This window comes from Onychostoma macrolepis, chromosome 10, assembly GCF_012432095.1.
Source record: "Onychostoma macrolepis isolate SWU-2019 chromosome 10, ASM1243209v1, whole genome shotgun sequence".
Lineage (NCBI taxonomy): Eukaryota > Metazoa > Chordata > Actinopteri > Cypriniformes > Cyprinidae > Onychostoma > Onychostoma macrolepis.
Window position 1 is genome coordinate 8,634,410 of NC_081164.1, and position 22,394 is coordinate 8,656,803.

The following is a 22,394-nucleotide window of genomic DNA, read 5'->3' on the forward strand; positions in this document are numbered from 1 at the left end:
TCAAGACTGTCAATGAGTATTTTTTAATCTTTATAATTACATGATTTGCTCATTAATTAATCTGATTAGTCACAAATAATTATTTATCAATATATGTTGAGAGAAAAAAAAAAACTCTAAATGCCCCAAATAAACACTTAAAAGTTGAATTATCCTTTTAGACCAGGGGTGGGGAACGTTGATCTTGGAGGGCCACTGTCCTGCAGAGTTTTGCTCCAACCCTAAAAGAAAATACCTATCTGTATCCTGAAGACCTTGATTGGCTTGTTCAGGTGTGTTTGATTAAGGTTGGAGCTAAACTGTGCAGGGACATAGGCCCTCCAGGTTCAACGTTCCCCATCCCTGTTTTAGACAGTGATGATGAATAGACAACGCAAAAAAGTGGCCTTTCCAAACGTTAATGTTGTATGTTTTAATTCTATGGCTCTCCTCATTAATTCAACACATTCTTGTATTCTGTCTGTAATAGGTTTCTAGCCTCTGCATCACATCTTGCTATTCAAAGGAATAGTTCACCCAAAAAAAGAAAATTCTCTCCCTCGTGTCGTCACAGATGTTTATGACTTTCTTTCTTCAGATGAACACACAAAAAAATTTTTAGTCTGTATAATGCAAGCGGACAGGACCACTTCAGAAACCACACAAAGTGAACACGACGGTCAAGTTTAAAATATTAGTATTTGTATTTTTTGTATTTATCGTTTCACTTAAGAAGACACTGATTCATTAACAGGGGTTGTATGAGTTACTGTCATATTCATTTTTGGACGTCCCATACACTTGCATTATACAAAAAGATATGGTTTTTTTTTGTTTCTAAAACTCTTAGTTTGTGTTCATCTGATAAATGAAAGTCGCACTAGATGTATGTGTTTGACCTGTGCATTTTGTTTCGTTTTCTCCCTTTAACAAAACTTCTGTATATCTAATACACTAAAAAAAATACTTCTACTACTTTTGGAAATTTCGTGTGTTGCCGTCTCGGCTAGTTAGGACAAAAACTCTGATTAACATGGAAAAGATACATTTTATTGCATGTAGTTAGGACATGGTGTTAGAAAACTAGTTGCAAAAATTTTCTTGCATAGTTTGCTTTTTTGTTTGTTCTATGGTTAGGGTTTAGTGAGCAATCATAATAGTGACGCTTACTATTTTTATCAGGAATTTCGTTCTGTACTTGTGCTTCAGTGATTCTCTCTAATTCTCATAATCATAGCTCACGTCTGAAGGACCCTCTTTCCCGAAGTGGAATCCCTGTCTGCTCTTGAACAGGAGGAAACAGAATTCTTCACGTGGGAGGAAATGTGTACTGGGACAATAGAAATCCTGCTGGGGGTTATTCTCATCAGAGTCTCTCTGCACAGCAGACTGTGAGGGTTTGTGTTTCTCAGTGGGATGGGGCTGGTCTCCATGCATGGTTGCTTTTTACATAAAGCGTGATCAGCGGTACACAACATGTGGGCCTAATGGTGAAGGCTGGCACAGGCTTAATTGGCACAACTGTGGTACACAGTCCCTCTGTGCTTCTGTTGGTGCTCACCAAGCTTGTGTTGCTTATATTTACACTTTTCGCTCTCATTTTTTCCCAGCTCTGTTTCCATTTCTCTCACTGCCTGACTCTCTTTTCATTCCTCTTTACTCTCTTCCCACTGGTGTTTATTCATTGTGTCAGAGTGGGTTTATTCTTTGGGTCCCGGCTTGGTGCAGCGATGTTCTAAGTCCCCCTGGCCAATCTCTCCATGTTGTAAACAGGCTTTAGGAATGTTCTAGTGCTGGATTACTCTCTGCCCACCCTGCCTTCATCTTGAGTTTTACCCCTGAGCAGTTTTCATCCAGTGCAGACAACCTGAGAGAGCTAAGAGATAAAACAGTAGTGTCACTCTTATACCAACCAGAGCGTTCCAGCTCTGACACACCACTGGACCAGATCACCGGAGGAAGAGTTCACACTTACATGCCGTAAAGGCAAAATGAAGAAAGTTGCCTAACATGTACAGTTTCAGTGCAGCCAATTGATTATGTTTTATACATACAGAGTTTCTTAAGCATATTTAGAGGGATTGACAAAAAATGTAAAAATTCATAAGTTGTATGCAACTTTAATCTTTTATTCATTTTCAGTGCCAAACTGATTCTGATTAAGAATTCAGACTTTTCCCCCCAAGCTATTTATGTGTGTTTTTCTCACATCAAATAAAAAGGCAATGCACCATGTATGATTAATACAATAACTTACTGCTTACAGTCCCTGTAATGGTGATCAAATTGTAATATTAATTAAATTACTGTTATGGATGCAAAATATATGCAGAATGTAATATATACATAATAAACCGTATTGTTGACATGGGTATTAATCAATATTTTGGTGTTTTTGCATTTTAAAACTGATTAGGCCAATATTGATATAGTCTATATATAAAGCAAAAATCATTTTTAAAATATGTTTTATAATACACTGTTAATTCATTTATTTTGTCGTTCATTCATTGGTTGGTACTGATTACTGAATTATTCTTATGTTTAGTGGCCAAAAACAAATATTACATTATAAATGTACTGTATATATGATTATTTGATTTATTGATATATCATATATTTGTTTTGGCCACTAAACATAAAAATAATTATCAGACTATTAGTACCAGTCACTCAATGAATGACAAAATAAATTAACAGTATATTATAAAACATATTTTAAAAATTATGTTTATGTATAGACCATCAATATTGGCCTAATCAATTTAAAAAAATGCAAAAAATATTGATTAATACCAATGTCAACAATATTATATATTATATATATTATAATAACTGTATATTATGCATACATTTGGCATATACAGTATATATGTATATATATATATATATATATATATATAAAACAAATTTTATCCTCTTTCAATACTGGCCTAATTGATCTATAGAACTACTAATATTGGCTGATACCAATATGGTGACAATATATTATGCATTCATAATTGTAATTTAAGTAATATTGGAATTTAAATAACATCGTTTTCATAGAAAATGATCTAAAGCTGTGTTAGCTATCAGTTGTTGTGTTAACCATACACAGCACATCAACTTTTAATTTATTGTAAAAAAAAAAAAAAAAAAAATATTGATTGTTAATTGCATATAAATTTGAATCTCATTGACATTTAATCAGATTCAGCATGGCGTTGAATATGAATTCCCATCGCCAGATCAGCTACTAATCCCCACCTGCATAAGTGCAATAAGCTGCAAGTTGATAACATTGATTCCTCGCTGTCTCTTTGTCGCCTCCCACACTGAAACTGAGAGTAGAAGCCATGTTGTGATACACTAATTTGCATTTTAGTCAATATGCAATGTAGTCAAATGAGTTACCCTTTGCATATTTAAAAGTGTTTCTGTAGCCCATCCGTGATGGAGATGCCGTTTGTCTATTGTACATCGTTATCCGGTGCAAACAGCATGGAATTGCCTGTAATGAGTATTTTCAGAGATATAAACATGCATATTGTGAGTTAACACAATATTAACAGTACTTAAACACATGCATGTAGGCATGCAAACAGTTCATTTTAACTTAATGTGTTACACCAAGAGAGAAATGGCTATTCTGATGAGATAGCTAGTGTCAAACCAGGCTTCTCCGGACCCAGCTATAGCCAAAGACTGTGTGTCAGAGCATATTTCCCCAGTGCTACTAGCCGTTGAGGACTGTAATTGCTGTCACCTCCCTCCTGGATCCAGCTTCAGACTGTGGGAATTGGAAGAGTCATTTCATCTCCAGGGAAACGAAATGATGGGAGCTCCAATTTTCCAGCACAAGTTGAAGAGAAAAAGAGGACACGGAACATATCGTTAGCGAGCCGCTAGTACATCTCTAGACTAAATTACTAGCTAACCTGCACAGGTCTTCCTCAAGAGTGTACAAAGAAGTAGCTAGTCAACAGTTACTAAAGGTGTGGTCACATTTATCAATGTTAGGCGGATTTTTGCGGGAGAAATCCAGTCATTTCATTTGCAATTGGAAATTTAGCTTGAGGCGAAAGATTTCCCCACACAGATTTCGCCATGCGTTCAAGTACAACAGCGCAGCTCAGCACAATCTCAACGTATTAATGAACGACGTTTAGAAATCAGTTTAGACAGTTTTGCGATTGAAATCTTAAAGGTGTGGTCACATTTACCATTTCTCTACGAATTTTTGTGGGCAAAATCCAGTCATTTCAATAGGAATATACACAATTGTGTGAGGGCGAAAGATTTCAAGTGCAACTTGGCGCAGCTCAGCACAATTTCAATGCGTTAATGAAATAAGTTTAGAATTCATCAGAAAAATATAATTTTTCACTTTAAGGGAGTTTACAAGCGATCCAGAAAGTTACAGTGTGTGCAAAAATATGTGCTGTTCTCAGTTTTGTGAATAAAATACTAAAGGTGTGGTCACATTTACCATTGCTCTGCGAATTTTTGTGGGCAAAATCCAGTCATTTGAATAGAAATCTACGTGATTGAGGATTTCGCATAAGAGCAGAAGATTTCCCCTCACAGATTTTGCAATGAATTGCAACTCAGCACAGCTCATCACAATCTTAATGTGTTTAATGAAATAAGTTTAGAATCCTTTGGAAAAATGTACTTCCTCACTTTCAGGCATTTTACGAGCAATCCAGAAATTTCCAGTGTACAAAATAATGTGATATTCTCGCAGATTTGCGATTGAAATGCTAAAGATGCTAAATGCTAAAGGTTCATTTAACATTGTTCAGCAGATTTTTGCCAGGCTAAATCCAGTAATTTCAATAGGAATCTACACGATTGGGAATTTCGCATAAGGGTGAACGTTTTTCTCTTGCAGATTTCGCTACGGGTTCAAGAGCATTTCAGCACAGCTCATTTGCGACCTCATGTTTAATAAAATAAGTTTAGAAACTATCAGCAAAAATGTACTTTTTCACTTTCAGGTAGTTTACGAGAAAAGTTCCAGTGCGCAACAATTTGCGCTATTCTCTGGCAGTTATAAGATTGAAATGTGACTGCAGTCCCATTTACCTTTGCTCAGAGAATTCCAATAATTCCAATAGGAATCTGAGAGTTTCTCATGGGGGCAAAACATTCCAAATTTTGCAACTCTTTCAAGTGGGTCACACAGAATCACCACATGGACCAACAGAAAGCTGCTTGATTTGAAAGTGGCTTGTGTGTACTACATCGCTACACTATTGTTGCTAAAATTTGTTAATTTGACTGCACCTTAATAGAATTAAGCTCATTTATCTAAAAAAAAACTAGTATATTCTCATAGCTATCCAATTAGCAGCCACCTTTGAGTGGCTTGTGCGTGCAAGTCGACCTTACGTAGTTCCTGTGCCAAGAATGTGGCCGTATTACATAATTAACTCTTGAAACCAGTCGTCTCCTTTGAAAAACGGACCTGCTAATACATAAGGGGTTAATGTCAGACTTCCTCCCGAGTCTGTGGTGTTGTGCCACGCATATGACGTTAACAGAAGGGGCTCGGTCGTCTGATACACACCAATTTTAGCCCCTTTCAGGATGGTGGAGGAGAACAGAGGGACCTTCTCGCTTCACAGAGCTACAATTAAGGGGGCCTCAAACAGAGGGGCTCAAAGACAAAGACAGAGAGAGAGTGATATAGACAGAACGAGGGGGAGAGAGAGAATGACAGACAGGCAGGCAAAGGTAGGGAAAGTGGAATATTAATGCATTGAAGAGCAACAGGAAATTGGGCGTCTAAATGTGCACCCGTGTCCCCCGGGATGATTAGTAGCAGCCAATCTCATTCAAAAACAGATCAATGAGGAGATATATTGTCATTTTCCAGCTGCACCCTCTTAATCAATTAATCTATAATAAGATCGGTGCATCTTAAAGGGCCAGTGTTAGAATGAACAGGTTTCGGTTGAGGATCCCAATGTGTGTTTTTTCTGTTCATGCATCTGAGATACAATACATTTCATATATTTCTCTCATTGAATGGTTTATGCTGGCCAATATAGTTGATTGTATTTGATTTGATGCTCAGGCCACTGTGTATAATCAAGCAAATTGTTCTCGATCAAAAGACAGCAAATAAACACATTGTTGCCAGGTCTTTTGTTTCTTTTTAAGCCTTTGTGCACTTTCTTTTCATTTCATCTGTCTTTTGGCATGCTTCCCTCAACTGTCATATGCAACACTGCTTTGGGCGTGTGGGGTAGTCAGATCCTTTTCTGTTACATAAGGACTCGGTGTATTGCTTTTCGCATTAAATGTCATTTGGTCTCAGCGTTCTGTCAGTCTCCATAGTGATTGCAGCTTGATGGGCAGTCAATATTTTTCTATGGGGATTTTGGCAGGAATAGACGCCGGACACATGTACAAAGCATGTCAATATGTGCTGTAGGTCTTTGTGAATGTCACCAGGATTTGACGTAGCGCATTTTTGTTGTTTTGCCATTACAAATTTATTTTGAAGTTGTCTGTCTTGGTTTTCTTTAAATAAATATTCTGGGATTAGTATCAAATTTTAGGAGGCTCAATCAATAACATTTATGATAATGTTCATAATAATAATAGTAATAATAATAATAAATTGACTTTTATTTTAAAAGCATTTACAATAAAAGTATTTTATGAGAACACTTTTATGAGGATTTAAAACCAAAAATTTAAGACTTGCCATTTTTAACAATATCTTTTAATATATGTGTATATATATATACACACACACACACACACACACATCTATCTATCTATATCTATGCGTGTGTACATATATATATGTATGTATGTGTATATGTATATACATATATATATATACATATACATATACATATATATATATATATATATATATATATATATATATATATATATATATATATATATATAATATTGTGGTCGATGTGTATTTCAGAAAAATATTTATTTCATAATGAGACCATTCGTGATGTGACATGTACAGTCACATCTTGTTTAAATCAAAATGTAAACAACTCCTTTAGGGTTTACAGTGTTACATTGTCATGGCAATGAAGTTATAAAATTACACCAAAAGGTTAGTAAACAATTTTGTTCTGACAAAAAAACGTTATCACTCATAGTTTGTTTGTTTGTTTATTTATTTATTTTTACATTTTGTGGATATACAATTGAAACTGTCAGTATTATAATATTTACAGAATGGCATTTCCATTGTAAGTACCGCACTGTAACCCAGACTTACTTTTTTAAAATGGCATGTTTTTTTTTTTCCAATAATCAACATATTCACAAATGCTGTAGTTTAAGCTTAACTTCCACCGATCTCTGAATATTCCTTTAAACACTTGAATATGTCACATTTGTGTGTTCATTTGTTCTTTGGGATGTGCTGAGCTTTAAATTCACAGTGTCAGATGGCTTGGCCCCTGTTCAGTGTGAGTTGTCAGGTGTTCATGGTGCGGCTGATCAGTGTAATAAATCACGTTTTACTGGCACAGACACAAGCGGCTGTATGGCGGATGGGCTAATTACTTATAGTGCTATAGCGTTTTCAGAACGTTTTCTGCTGTCAGTGCTGATTGCTCAACACTGATATGATGTCTGATACGTTGCCACCAAGGTGCATTTCTTTTTCTTTTTTTTTTCTTCTTTTTTTTATCTCTGCATAGCTTAATTGAGAAATTTGAAGTCAGTTTTGCTGCCACCTTATTTGAGAGGTTAAGTTAATTTCTATTGATAAAGCCTCTGGATCGGCTGTACATAATGACGTCTTTCAATTGGGTGTGTAAATTAGTGGACGTCTCATGTGAAGGGATTGCTTCAGGCATGCTTTTCACTGTCATTTATTTTCTTTGAAGGAAAAAAAAAACTGATTGAACACTCTTGTGTTTATTGCATAAAACTCGCCACAAACATTTTATAGTTCTCAGACGAATAAAGCAGATGTTAAATAACACAACAGCCGAATGTTTGCGCCCCTCAATGTGAGAAAGATTTAGGAACTCATTGTTAGCTTTTATAAATTCGATGATAATCTGTCATCTGCAGCGATGTTCTCTGAACTCCCGCTCTTGGCATACTCCTGCGACTGTTGCTTAATGGCGTCATTAAGACGTGATGATGTGATGTCGCCATAACTCTCATGCTAATGTGATTATTCAGCTAAATTCACAGACTGCACACTTGTCCTGACGCATCCAGCTGATGTTTTACGGTAGCTGGAGCATGCTGCATCAGTCATAAGAGAGATGAAATGTATTTAGGGGAAAACGGAATCATGTTTTATTCAATTACACACTGAAGCTCAATTAATCAGTTTTTGCAATTAAGTTAAACTTGCTCATGCATCATACATGAGGACAATATCAAGGGTAGTTGCTCCAGAAGCTCCCTGCGTACTCGAGGCTCTGACTGTCCTCCACTGTGAACATAATGGAAGAGAATATATTACGTTAGGAAAATTAAGATAAATACAACCCCTAACTTGCATGTTGAGCTTTCAGTCTTGAAATTAACATGAAATGCAATTTGTCGGTTAATTTTGAACAAATACAGTCTCATTATAGTGGAGAAAATGGCTGGGATGGAAAGAGTGAAATGCGGTGAATACAAAACAGCCCTCTTTAGTGATTCATTGCTGTTATTTGCCGGGGCTGAATCCACTGTTATCATCCGCCATCATTACCTGCCACAGACAGAGGGTCTTCTGTGTCGTGTCTCATTGTCTGAACCTCATACCACATTGATATACCTCTGATATTGCTTTTCACTTCTGATCTAGTCATTCCCATGAAACAATGGCATTTCTGTGATTGATGATTTGCCTAGAGACCGGAGTCTTCAGGGGCTGATTGATGCTGCTTTTTTGGAGACGGAACAGAATTTAAAGGTAATAGTGAAATGAATTGCACTGTTTTCTTGCACCTTGACCTACAGGCTCTTCATCTGAATGATCATTAAGCTCATATTAATATATAGCACTGTAGTTGCTCTTAAAGGAATAGTTGATCCAGAAATGAAAATCCTGTCATCATTTACTCACCCTCACACATTAAAAACCTGACTTTTTTTGTTCTGTGGAACACAAAAGCAGTAATTCTGTAAAATGTTCTGGCAGCTGTTTTCCATACAATGACAGTGAATTGGGAATGAAGGGTTGCCAGTTTCCAAAAAAATGCACCATAAAAAGATTATTAACATGATCCTGAAGTTCAAATCTATAACAAATCCACACTCATTCATGTATTTATATATTTTAAAATTTTAGCTGTATGTATCTTAATAAATATATTTAAATTAACATCAAGTCATTATTTGAGAAGATTTGGTGCATTTATTTTGAGACCTTTTCTCAAATCATTTCCCTTGTATGGAAGAAAGCAGAGTAAATATACTTCAAAATATCTCCTTTTTATGTTCCACAGAGAGGAAAAAACATGGACATTTCCACAGATTTCTCATTTTTGAGTGAACTATTTCTTTAAATGAGCTAAAATGCTGTTTTTGGACATATAATTCTCAGAAAACATTTGATAAACTAAAACTGTTTTTAAAGGAATAACTCACCTAAAAAATCGTATCTTTTGTTCACTCTCAACACAAAAGGAGATGTTAGACAGAATGACAGCCTCAGTCTCCATTCACTTTCTTGTATGGAATGATGGTACAATGAAAGTCATTGGTGACTGAGACTGTCAGCTCTGCCTAATATCTTCTTTTGTGCGCTGAGTGAGAAAGAAAATCATATACGGCTTTGAAACTACATGATTTTTAATTACTGGGTGAACTATCTCTCACAACTACTCCAGAATTTAATTAATTCACTATTTACAGCGATATCTGCAGGTTGAGCGAAATGAAGCGTCTGGCCCTTTAAGAGCGCTGTTACCCCAGTGTGGGTAACTGCTGAAGGTAGTAGGGAGGGGTGGGCTTGAGCCACGAGACGGTCGCCTGTAGACGCGAGAGTAGTAAATCCGTTCATTCACAGCGAAGGGAAGAGTGCGGGGCAGCGGCGGAGATGGAAATCTGACTGAAGGGGCTACTAAAGAACGGATACTTTTTCCATACTCAAGGAAAGCGAGAAAAGAAATATGTTTTGCCAGTGAAATGAATCTTGGAGGAAGTAAGAGCGGCTGGGACGGACTGTGAGCATCACATCTTATCTGTCCGTTACATTGACTCTTTATCTGTACAGATCAGCGCTCGAGCGCGCAGGAAGCGCACGCGAATATGGAGTATTTGTGATGCTCAGATTATCCTACCCAGTTTTTGTGTGTTTTGGGTCTAGTTTGTAAAGTTCTTCAATGTGACCGCTGTTCAAACGCGGCTCCTCGCACTTCAACCGGATTTTAGCGCTTTTGGGGTGGTTTTAAGGACTGTTTGTCCGGATAAAGGCGACTGAAGTGGACTTCATATCTGAGGGTGATGGAGTTTCGCAGGACTTTAGATGCGCTGCTCGTTGTGTTTGCCATCATCTGCTTGTCTCAAGGTAAGATGGAGAAAATACAACACGACAGATGGCCATATGAGGATTATGATCGCAAAACATTGTGGAATAGTTGTCGACATCATCTCTGGTGTTTTTAAACGTAAATATTGTTTTATGGATGGTGGTATTTTGTGAGGTGGTGGTGTTGCTGCTTCGGTTGTACGGTGATAATGCACATAATTTATATAGATACAGAACTCATACACAGCAGCAGAACATTTATTTTTGCAGTGTTTTTAGTATTCAAACAGTAAATATATTTTGGATGAGATGTTCTTCTTAAGTTATAGTAAAGTCAAACCACTTTTGATTGAATTACACAGCATCTCATGTGTCCCTAAAAGGCATAGGCTACCTTATATATATATATACAATGCTTTCAATGTAAACACATGATTTATAGATGTATAATTAATAAACAGTGTTTATATATAAACATATGGGCAAAACAGTCCAGCTGACCCAGTTTACAGTAAATACACTCACTTTAGGACAGATCAGACCTTGAATTTGACGATTCTTTTTAGAGAGAGTGCGTAATATAGAAAAACTACACAGGGATATCTTCATTATTTAACTATTGTTCTCTGTTGCAAACTCTTCTTTTCCCCTATGTATTAGGGTTTTTTAACCCTTACAGTCCCAAAGACCCCTCATTCAGACTCAAGGATGAAGGACGGGCCATTTAGTTAGAAATGTACAAATGATCAAAGAGTAAGAAATTGTATGAAAATGTAAGCTCTATATTTTTATATATGTTATTTTGGACCCTCTAGTCTGCATTCAAGACCCCTGGCTGCAAAACCTGGCTCTGTAGAGCCACAATCTTGCATATCTTGAATTTAATCGTGCTTAGATCAGTGGTATTGCTGGCAGTGCTGGCCAACAGAAGCTCTGTTTTATGGGGCAGTAAACATTGCCTCTGAGATCTGTCCTCCAATATAACCGCTGACAAAATCTGCCACTGAATCAAGGGCAGCACAGCCGCCAGACGAGGGATGAAATGACAGGCAAAGCTTTTATTTGACTAGATCTATAGTCCAATCTAAATTGTGTTGTCAATACTGTGCTCTTCTTTTGTTTCATGAGCAGATCAGGTCAAACCAAAACCAATTCTGGTTTTTATAACAGGCTCAAAACCATCCAAAAAGTGAGTCTGGATTAGTTCGGTGTAGCTGAATTTATCATTGTCCCGTTCTTTTCCCACACCTCTGACTTAATCCAGCTCAGGTATGTGGCGAGGGCCGCTGGCTATCTCCTCTCACCTTTTCACACCTGATAAGGGTTTTGAAAGAAAAGGCATTGAGTTACACTTCAACTTTTCATTTATAGCTGCCTGATCTTTTCTGAGTGTGATTGCTGTGTACTTGTTGTTTGTCTATGTTACGTTTGTAGCTCAAGGAGGACTTGTGTTTGCTCGTCTCCCTTTGAAGTCATTTTAAACAGCCACAAACAGCTGTCGGCTCTTCCCGGATTGTCCCCAAACATGCATTTAACGACTGCCGGCCTTTGACTCACTCTGTAATGACACCCTCTAAACCAGAAAGAACCTTAGTTTAAAATGAGAAAATTATTTGTAAGCACAACATTTCTTTTGTATTTTCAATTAACACGCAAGGATCTGTAGCCTTTACATCCTGTACTGTATAAGCGTTTGATTGGCAGCATTTCAAAAGCTCTGCGACTTTTTGCATAAAGTGTGTCATTTAGGGTTTTCCCTCCATGCATGACAGCTTATTTTGATGTCTTGTGTCTCCAGGACTGTCGTCGCTCCTTAGATCAGAAGCGAAGCATGTTTGCGCGTGTTTGTATGAGAGGTGTGACTCAGAGAAGTCTGCGTCTCCCTCTCGCTCGCACTGTTACTCCCTGTCTCCTCTGTGTAAACAGTGCGCTGTCGAGAGGCTGTCAATAAGGAGGGAGATAAATGCCGCATCTCCTACTGAGCACGCTCTGATGTCTCAGTCTGATTTCTGTCCCGGCACATTCACGCTCTTTACTGGATCCTCGCCGGGAGACAAAACAGCTTGGCAATATCTTTCTGGCACTCTTTTGTTGTTGTCGAGATCTTACTTAAGAATTATTAAAGCTGCACCACAAATGTGCTTTTTAATGTGCTTTAAAAAGTGGCACATTTGATTAAAAGCACATATTACACTATGCAAGAGCGTAACTCATCTCCCAAAATAGCACAATTTTATCACCTCCTCTTTGTGGCAGCTTTTTAATTGGTCAAGTAAGGAAGCCAGAAACGCATACGGCTTTGGTTTTATGAGTCTAGCGTTGACAGGAAGTTTGAATTGAACCCTAAAGACGTCGGCTCTGCTGGCGTTGCTGTGTGGGGTGAATGGGGACACAACACAATGCCTTGGCATCAATCTGTCCAACCTTGTGTCTCTGGCCGCAGATGAAGACAGTTTAATGGCCTTGCGCATTAGTTCCAGTGGCTGTGGTGACCCTCAAAGCCATGTTCCAAATGGGAAGCACTGTACAAAGAATCAGAGAGGCAAAACTAAACTCTCTGTGTGTTTATGACTGTAGTATAATTTGTTAGCTATTCCGATATCTTAAATATGCATCTGTGATTGTTTTCTTGAAGTGGTAGCTTGCTTTACGTTTGCAGAACTGTTGAACAAATTGTGGAAACATGGATTGGAAAAGTGGCACAAGGATTAATTGGTTTAAGTAGAGATATTGTCAGGACATCTGCAAGTACATCGTTCATTTCGATAGCTGTTGATAGGAAAAGTGCATAACCCACTTTTGACCCTCTTTGGCTGTTTTTTAAATGACTATAGATTGTATCTTTCATTAATGAATGACTTTTTCTATCTAGCACTCCAGCCCTGACTGAGTTCGATATTAAGCCTCCCTGTCAAGAAATATAACTGCCTCTGTATTTAATCAGAAAATTTCTCACCACTTCGATATTGACATGCCCTACAGCGGTGGTTCGGCGATTTCTCTTTCCCATCCAATAACTCGATAGTAGTCAGTGTGGTTTATATCAACAATAATACAATAAGGAAAGTTCATGGTTGTTTTCTGGGATCTTTCCAGTATGGGGCTTTTCACACATCGGTCAGTAAGAGTAGCAGGTCACCCCCAGACCAATACCTGCTTAATTTAGGAAGTGCATATATATAGAGAGTGTTTGAGTTTAAGAAACACATTTGTTTAAAGTCTAAGCTTTTGAAACGCATGCAATAGCTGCATTTGTTTGTTGCTTTCCTAATCCAACAGCAAGGTATCAGAGTAATCCTCTTTTTTTGGACTGATTTTTTTTCTTTTCTTTTTTCCTCCAAGTTCATCTTGCCCTCGAAGATAGAAGAAATTTGAGCTTTTTTCATTTCTCAATAATATACTCTGTTTAAGAAATTGCAGTTAAACACATACCTTCAAGGTCCAACATTAACTTGTTTCCACATCTTTCGAAGGATAGATAATAAAGCTGTTTTACTACTAAGTTTAACTTTTATTTTAACTTTTATTTATTTGCCAAAGCCAGTTTTTACACACATTAACTTTAGACCCTGCCTTCTCATTCTTTCCCACTCTTTAAACATGGAAATATACCTATCAAGATAAGCTTGTTGAAGACTTTGGATAACTTCAAGTGGCTTCAGCAGTTTATCTGTGTGCCAGTGTGTGGAAAGAAGCTGTGGGGCATTGCAGGGGCCACCTGCATGCCAAGGCGACATACCACTTACATACCCAGACGAAGAATCCTTAGTATCTCTAGGCCTGGAGCACAGTTCCCATGGCATGAATGCTCAGCCACTCTTTTAATTATCGGATCACTTTTGGGCAAAAAATTAAGATATTCCTCTTGATCCATGCCTTCTGACAAACAACACAGTATGACTGCTCATTATCAGGACCTGCTGAGCCTAGATTACCACACTCTCACATTGAGTAACAACGCACTCCAACTCTTAAACAGCTGGCTTGTGCTTTGAGTGTTTACATGGTGCAACTGTGTTGTCCTTGGAGAAACAGAGACCTCTGGTCTGTGTTTTATTCGCTCTGTTTACTAGTTGATGCAAACAGACCTGGCTAATAGTGTATATAAGTGTGTGCTTGGGCACACTGTAAACAAAAGGGCCCGGAGCCGTGTGTGCTCTCTCATCAGGAGCTCCAATTTAATGACTCAGTCTCTATCTGCATGGGCACTGCTATTAGATTACCTTCATTAACACACACTCTTTTCTCGTTCTCTTCCCTCCTGGCGTCTATGTTTACACACTTTCATGCTGTTAAACTTCTTTCCTTGCTCCTATTTGGCTTTGAAACCCCGTTATCCTCATCAGTTGTGATCTTTGGGTTTCAGTAAAGAACAGTTGCTAGGTTCAGAGGGCTATTAGACATGGACATTACGTGCCTGGTTGTTGTTTAATGGCCGTGTAGATCAAAATCGCAGCTTGGCAGAGCTGGAATTGGTCCTTGAGTGCAATGCAAAGAATGTTGTGAATGTTTTTCCGTGCTGTCAATATTCTTTGTCTTTGTCTCTGTCAGAGCGATTGAAGTTTTAACAGGCTGTTGTTCGTGTCTCCATAGACGTGTGGCAAGACTTTGATATTATCAGCTCTATTCTATGCCAAATTGTTTCTCTTACTGCAGGAATTTGAAAAAAACTTGGGCGCCAAATTATTTTTTTAGGTGCCACAGAATGAAAGTGTTTTATTTTATTATATTTTTCCCCCTACATTTGAACATTTCAATCATACTGTCATGTGTTTGTCTCATCTTTTCTTGACTTTATCAGCATTTTAAGCACTTCAGCACTTTATCAGCATTTTTAGCATCTTTTAGCACCAAAACCGCATTGTTTGAATTTCGTTATGAATTTGGCATCATTTTAAAGCTGATACTTTGTTTATTAAAAAGTAACAAAGCTTTTTGCTATTACTGGACAGCAAGTGCACTACTAATAATACGATGTTAGTTCACGCATTAACAGAACACAGCATATAGACTAAGATTTTGGTAAGAAGAAGCCATATTAGTAATGATTATAAATGAGAATTGTTGACGATATTGCCAATATCCACAGAGCTGACAGCTTTACCTGTTGAAGTTTGTTCAAGTTGTGCACGAAATAGACACGACTTTTCTGCACTTTCACTTTGCACGTCTCCTTCATTTTGATCTCTCGCGCTGCACAACTGAGCTGCGTTTAGCAGACTGTGTGAGTCAACTCTGCTGTGTGGCAGAGATGAGGGCTGTTTGAAACTTTTTTTTTTTCCTCTAGAACTTTATGCATCGTCTTTTAATTTTAAGTTTAATACGTGAACATAAAAGATCTGATCGCAAAACAATCAGGAAAAAGGCATTGCATAACATGTAAATATCTATAGTCACCAGTGGCGACCTCAGCAAAAACTTCACTCGCAAATTAATATTTATTAATATTAATAATTATATTATTATATAATAATATATATATATATATATATATATATATATATATATATATATAATTATATAATTTTACTGTTTTGAGTTCACATTTAAACCTTTTTATTTTACATTACAAATAGTTTTAGTTAAATTACAGCTTTTTAATTAAAAACAAAATTTTTTGGGGGGGATATATCTAGCCTGTTGTAATGACAAAATATTTTAGTGGAATTTAGAAGTTTTCTCATAACGATTTGTGCAGTGGAGAGACTAAGAATGCAAATTAACTCTTAAATTGAGTATTTTCAGTCTCTATCTCTGAAACTGGAGTCAGAAATGAACCAGTGCTTTGGGCAAAACTGCCACCAATAGTGACAGAAATGCCCCAGTTACCCAAAATAGGGCAAAAGTGCTCCCTGAGGGAATTCTCTTTTATCTCATATCAAACATATGATATTTTATATATACAAAATTAAAAAAATGTACACTACCAAAGCATGAACGTCCGAAACTGCCATTGCACTCCCTAGCAGTGTATTATAGCATTTAGTTGACCTCATCTGAAATTTGTTGTAATATTATATTCTGTTTTAAATCTAAAAATGGAAAGTAGTCTTATTAATTTGGCTGCTAAAGCTGTGCATTCACTTTGTCAGCATATGAATGCACAAGATTATTATGCAGTCCATTAATTAGTCTTTTATCTCATATGCCTTTCTCAAGAAGAAAATTCTTCTCTCCCTACATGTCAGTCTTGTATCCAGCCATGCCAGGACTGCTCATGTTTATGACCGACCTAGTGAGTCATTCTTATGCAAAACACCCACCATCTAGACGAGCACCACTCGACTTAAATGTTAAACCTGTTAAATGTGTGAGTCACTAATTGAAAGCGATTCAGCTGTGTATTTCACCAGCGCAGTGCCATATGTTGCAGATCTTCAGAAACATTCACAGGTTAAGTCCAGCACTAAGGGAAGCCTAGGGGTTTTCCTACCCCTCATTTTGGTCATTTCCTCCTACAATCATTTGCCATCAAAGCAACAAGAACACATCCTGAATGTGATATGTTATCTTCTGGACCTCAGGGGGAGATATGCAGAGTTCCCGCTGTTCTGGGAGTAGACAAATGTTGAATATAGGCATAATCATCGTCCCATTCGACGCACGCTTTCCCCGAGCATGTATTTAACATGAAGCCCGTCCGTACAGTGCTGACTACGCCCTAGTCCTTTTCATCTCTCTCTGTTTGACTTTCAAAGATCCAGTTCATGAATAGTCAGGTCGGCTCTCGATTGAAGGCCCCGGCCATTGAAGATTGAAAGAATTTTAAAGCGGCTGTATAGTTTTTGATGAGAAGAAAGTGACTTCAAAGCCCGCTTACACTTTGTTTTACCTTTACACTGGAATTTGACCTGAAGCTGAAAAATGGCAGTCTTAAGGGATCAGGAGACGAGGTGGTCTTCTGAGGGAACTTCACTTGTGCTTAAAAGCGACTGGTGTGAATAGTAGAAAAAAGATCAGGTTTGGCCAAACATCTAGATCTGCTGTACAGTCAGATTCCTCAGCCTGGAACTTCACTTCCTGCTAAATTTGTAGTTCAGTGTGGGCCTCACCTAGCAATGTTGGGGTCAAGCGGAAAGTGCCTGGTGGGATTAATCCAGCGGAACGTGGTACACCGCTAGGAGGACCAGGAAGCTGATGCTATCTCAACCAGTCGCGGTATGCTGGTCGCCCCAACCGGGCCACTTCCATTAGCGGGGAAATGAAGAGGTCCAGACAACACTGAGCAGCTGGGCCGGAGCTCCACTGTCGCCACCATGCTCAATTTATCTTTTATTCCCTTCTTTTTCCTCTATGGGACAAGTCGACGTCCCCTTGAGATATGCGATATGCCATTGACATGTATTCCAGATGTGTTTTTCTTTGGTGAGGAGAGTTTGAATTACAGGAGGTCAGGGAAAACAGACTGTCGTATTATTGTACCGCCTTCGGAGAGGGTTCGCAGAATCTGAATGAACCCGGGCGAATGCATCTCAGAGTACAGATACATATCTGAGTATATGGCAACACAAAAAGACAGCTATTCCCAGAGAAGAGCAAAGGATTCCTTGCAGCCTGTACTAAAAATGCCCTCACACTAAAGGAAGTTTGGAGCTAGTTTGGCAAGTCCAGGGTGACCAGGAGGTTATTTTTTACGCCTCAATGGCTTGATAACCTGAGGCAACTCAGAGCTCAGTGTTGTTTGAGATCGCAGGGTTTAGGGTCAGCACTTAAAGAGATTCTCACTAACAGTTCGAACCACTGAAAGAATCGTATTTACTTCCCCTCCTCTTTTCTACCAAGTCTTCTCTTGGGAATCCACAGAGGGATCAATACCTTCAGCTGAATGTTGCCACTACCCAGCAGAAGGTTCATTTGAAGTACTGTTTATTTTGTGAAGTGAGAAGGTTCTTAAAGCAATGGAGTGGCTAGATGAGCCTTCGCGTGAAGATAAGATCTGATGTGTCAGGAAGTCCCATTTGCACTGCTCTAAAGATTAAGGATTTGGGATTGGGTTGGGTTATATATCACAAAGTGTTTTGTGCAGTAAACAGGAATATCTATCTATCTACTAACCAGAACCCTTTGCATTCATGTTAAATCCCCTGTATACAAGTATACTATTTTAACAAAGGGAGTATTTCATCTCTTTGAACAACATCAAAGCTCGTGTAATGGACACACAGCCCCTGAACCCACAATGGTACGCAGACTTTGTTTTGCTAAGGCTCCGTGACTCGATGCTGTCTCTTCCTGTTGGAATGAGAAATCCTCTTCATCCCCTGCAGTAAACACAACATCTTTTGCTGTTTCTTAAGCAGGAAGCACATAAGCAGCTCTTGCCACAACCCCTAAAGGTGTCAGGTTGCTCTGTAGAAGCTGTCATGGAATTTCTGTGCTTGCCACTGTGCTTAATCCATCCCAGTTCCCACCTCGCAGGGTTGATCCAGGCAGAAACATGCTCGTCCCAGAGGAGAACAGCAGCCCTCCTGTGTAATTTGCTTTTTGCATGTGACCGGCTTCACTTTGTCCTCTCACCGCCAGGAGCCACAGGAGTAAAGAGCGTAGCTTTATGACCCCGGGTTTGTGTTCTTTCTCAAGAGCCCCTTTGTTGTTTGTAAATGCAAAAAAACAGATCGGTTAAGAAAGAGTGTCGGAAGGAACACCCCCCACTTCTTAATTTAACTTAGGGTAATGAATGCACATTTGCAAATCAATTCCCAGATTCCAGTGAAAAAAGGACGGGTGAGGTTGTAAAATAATCAACTATTTAAGAGGGGGCGGGAAGCCACTCAAAAGAATTGCAGATGAGAATTGGGAGAAAGAAAGTTGGCCATTTTTGTCTTTGGTGTTAAAATTTGTGCTTTGAGCATCAAAGCTTTGTGCTTTTATGTAATAATGAAGTTTGACATGCTGCAAAATTGTTTTAGATGTCAAAGTTCTTCTGGATCTTGTCTTATTCATCTAAGTAAAAAATGCTTTTGTTCAAGATTTTATACTAATTTTGTCCCGCGCTGATAATTCCTCCTGCATTTTAATTTGCGCGTCTTTAGAACTACTTAATTCATCTTTCTTCTTGTGACCTCCAGGTTTTCACACATACTTCAAGGGATGGAGACAATTATTAGATCGACATCTGACCTTTCCTTGTACGGTTGTCATGGAGATCCTTTGGCATTGACACCTTCTCTTGGAAGACTCTGAATATTTGCATATGTCGCTGCACTTGCTGTTTGTGAAAATTTCCCAGAGCATGTCTTAATACTGCAACATGGCTTGCATCATCTGTCTTTGTTTAGCAGGGCCGTGTTTCGAGATCTTATTTCCTCCCCCCAACACTGGAGATAAATATTCTTAGTGCTAAAAGCCCCTTGGGATTGATCAGAAGGATAGCCAGATGCATGTATTTCCTCCCAGAGCCGGCCCATCTCCCCCCTCTTCCTTCACATAACAAGGTCAAACCCCTGTTACAGTACAAGGGCTTGATACCTTTAAGAGCAGATGAGTTGTAGTTGCAGCACCTCCCGTTATGCCCGAATCAATCTAACTGCTGGAACCATTACTAGTGTGTCACACAGTGAGATTGCCACTTGTATGGGTTCTTCCAGATAGGACATGCTCTAATTTCAGCAGCATTTATTGGATGTAATCCTTAACAGCTGGACTGAAGTTATGCTACTGATATAGCATAGAATTAGCCTAGATTTTTGTGCTCTAAGTATTTTGAAAAATTCCAAATTGAAGAATGCTCCCTTTTTATTATTTCTATTGAATTTGAATTGAATTGAATTGAATCTATCTATCTATCTCTGTAAGATAGATTTCTTTTCTAGTTAAAATAATAGTTATATTCCTTTTTTGTAAATTTTAATTGTACTTTATTCAAATTTGAATATTGTTTTCGATGCTACTTCAATTAAAATTCTATTCAAATTCTGGAACTAGCCTAAATTGGAATATAAAAGGCATAATAACAAAAACCCTGTTTCTGAGTCATTGTTGACAGGTTGCTGTGGTTGCTAGGGTATTCTGTTTGGTTTCTAGGTGGTTACTTAATGGCCAAGATTAAAAGTTAAAGGTCTCCATAAGATTCCCAACATATGACTCAGGTTCCTCCTGTAACTTTATGGTCTGCTATGTAAAAAACATAAGTCTGATCACTTAGAAATGTAATCCTTAACAAGCCGCATGGTTTGAAGTATCATTCATGTCTGTAGTACAGACGTACTTAAAAAAGAGTGACTTGCCTTGGCCGGCACCATTAATAATTAATACAGGCAAGATTGTCTCAGTTTTATTTCACTCGGTGACCAGAAATCAAAGCACTTCCCACAATTCACAGTGGAGCCAAGCAGCCTTTTGTGACGAGGTTATTAAAATTATATCACCTTTGTTCTGCCTTACTCTCTTCCTTATTTGAGCACGTCTTTCCTACCTTGTCAGAACCAGAGCAAGCGTTGTTATATAAAAGATGCTCTTGGAGATGTGCTATCTGCCTCAGAAGGCCCTTAAAGTGTTTCCCAGAGGGTTGATTTTCTCTGACAGGGTGTGAGACCACAGAGTTCCTTGGAGTCGTCAAAATCCCCCAAATGCCCATCACGGGACTTGTTTTTTTTTTTTAAGTAGCAGTTCTAGCACCTCATAATGGGCAACTCGTTGGTCTAAAAGACTCAGAAAGCTCAAGGCGAATGATTAATCAGTTTTTCCAGATGTTGTTTTCCACTTCTCTGTGCACAGTCGGTCGCTCTCTTAGACTGTCCCAAGTCCCCTGGTCTTCTCGAGGTCACATTTAGGTGAGATAGCTTCTACTTTGGTAGGCGTTTAGCTCAGTCTTTACTTTCCATCTCTTTCCCTGCTTTACATCTCCTCTGTGGCAGGTCGGGAGTGTTTGGTCTGTTTTATTTATAAGCCTGTTCTTGGATTCTTACCCCACTGTTTCTCCTCCACCCCCTGCCAACCGCAGTCTGTTCGGCAGTCCATAAGTGTCCGCTAAAAGCTATTAGCCAAACCCTGGCGGTCTCCACTCCCTTAACCCAGCGGGGCCATGGGGCTTTTTGTTTTGAAAGAGTGGAAGGGCAACAGTTCTGGGGATTTGGAGGTGAACACAAAGCTTGCGGTTTGGCCTTTGCCGTCTCTTGTGGATGGAGCCCAATGTACTACTACTGTAAGGTCATTGTGTCATGTTATTCATGGCTGGGGTAAAGTGGTTGGGAAATGGGTTTGTTTTAAGTTGCATTAGTCTTTGGCCCAGGGGTGTTTATCCACTCGACTGAATATGAAGTAATAAAGCAAAGTAAAGCTTTGCAGATCTGAATGGTAAGAAATAATCCTTAAAAGCACTATTTTTAATGCCACGTTGCTGGTGTAAACAGAGGACTGTTAGATTAGAGTTTGTCTCCATGTGCGTGAAATGCATTACTGTGTTTTCCTCATAATCCTGTGTAACTTTTTGTGTATTTTGAGGTGGTGATGGACGTTTCCCCAGGGGGATGTCTGTAGCTTTTTGTTAGAGCTATCACACGTGATTCATTTCCAACTGAAAGATATTTTCACCTTCCCTCACTCTGACTGCTGGAAATCACAGTCTCTCTCCTGTCACGAATTTTAAACCCCAGTATAATTGTTGCCGCCGGGATCGGTAATTATTTCCAAAATCACCATGCACAATGACTCACTTTCATCCCTAGATATCTCCCGATGGCTGAAATTCCCCGGTCTTGTTGAGAATCAGTTTGTGTTGTTGTTATTCATCCGTAATTGTCCCACCACCACACTGTCATTCAAATTGGGAGAGAGAAAAGCAATTTCAAAGCTTTCTGAAAGCCTACCTGAATTACCATACCACCGGTTTCTCCTTCCCCCCACCCCTCCCAACAACTGTGTGAAACAAAAAACCCTTGGCAGTCAGCATGAATTCATATGCTCCTTAAAACAGAAGACAAATTATATATACATATCCCAGCATTCCAGCTACTGCGGGAGT

General features: G+C 38.6%; 1 protein-coding gene across 1 annotated transcript in view; it reads left to right on the top strand.

The window, feature by feature from the left end:
* Nucleotides 1-9,900: 9,900 nt before the first annotated feature.
* The window catches only part of robo3 (roundabout, axon guidance receptor, homolog 3 (Drosophila)), an 80,583-nt gene continuing 68,089 nt past the window's right edge, over nucleotides 9,901-22,394 (top strand). Inside the window, 1 exon segment of the mRNA XM_058790041.1 lies at nucleotides 9,901-10,471. Within this exon segment, the coding sequence (XP_058646024.1) occupies nucleotides 10,408-10,471 (64 nt within the window). The 5' untranslated portion in view covers nucleotides 9,901-10,407.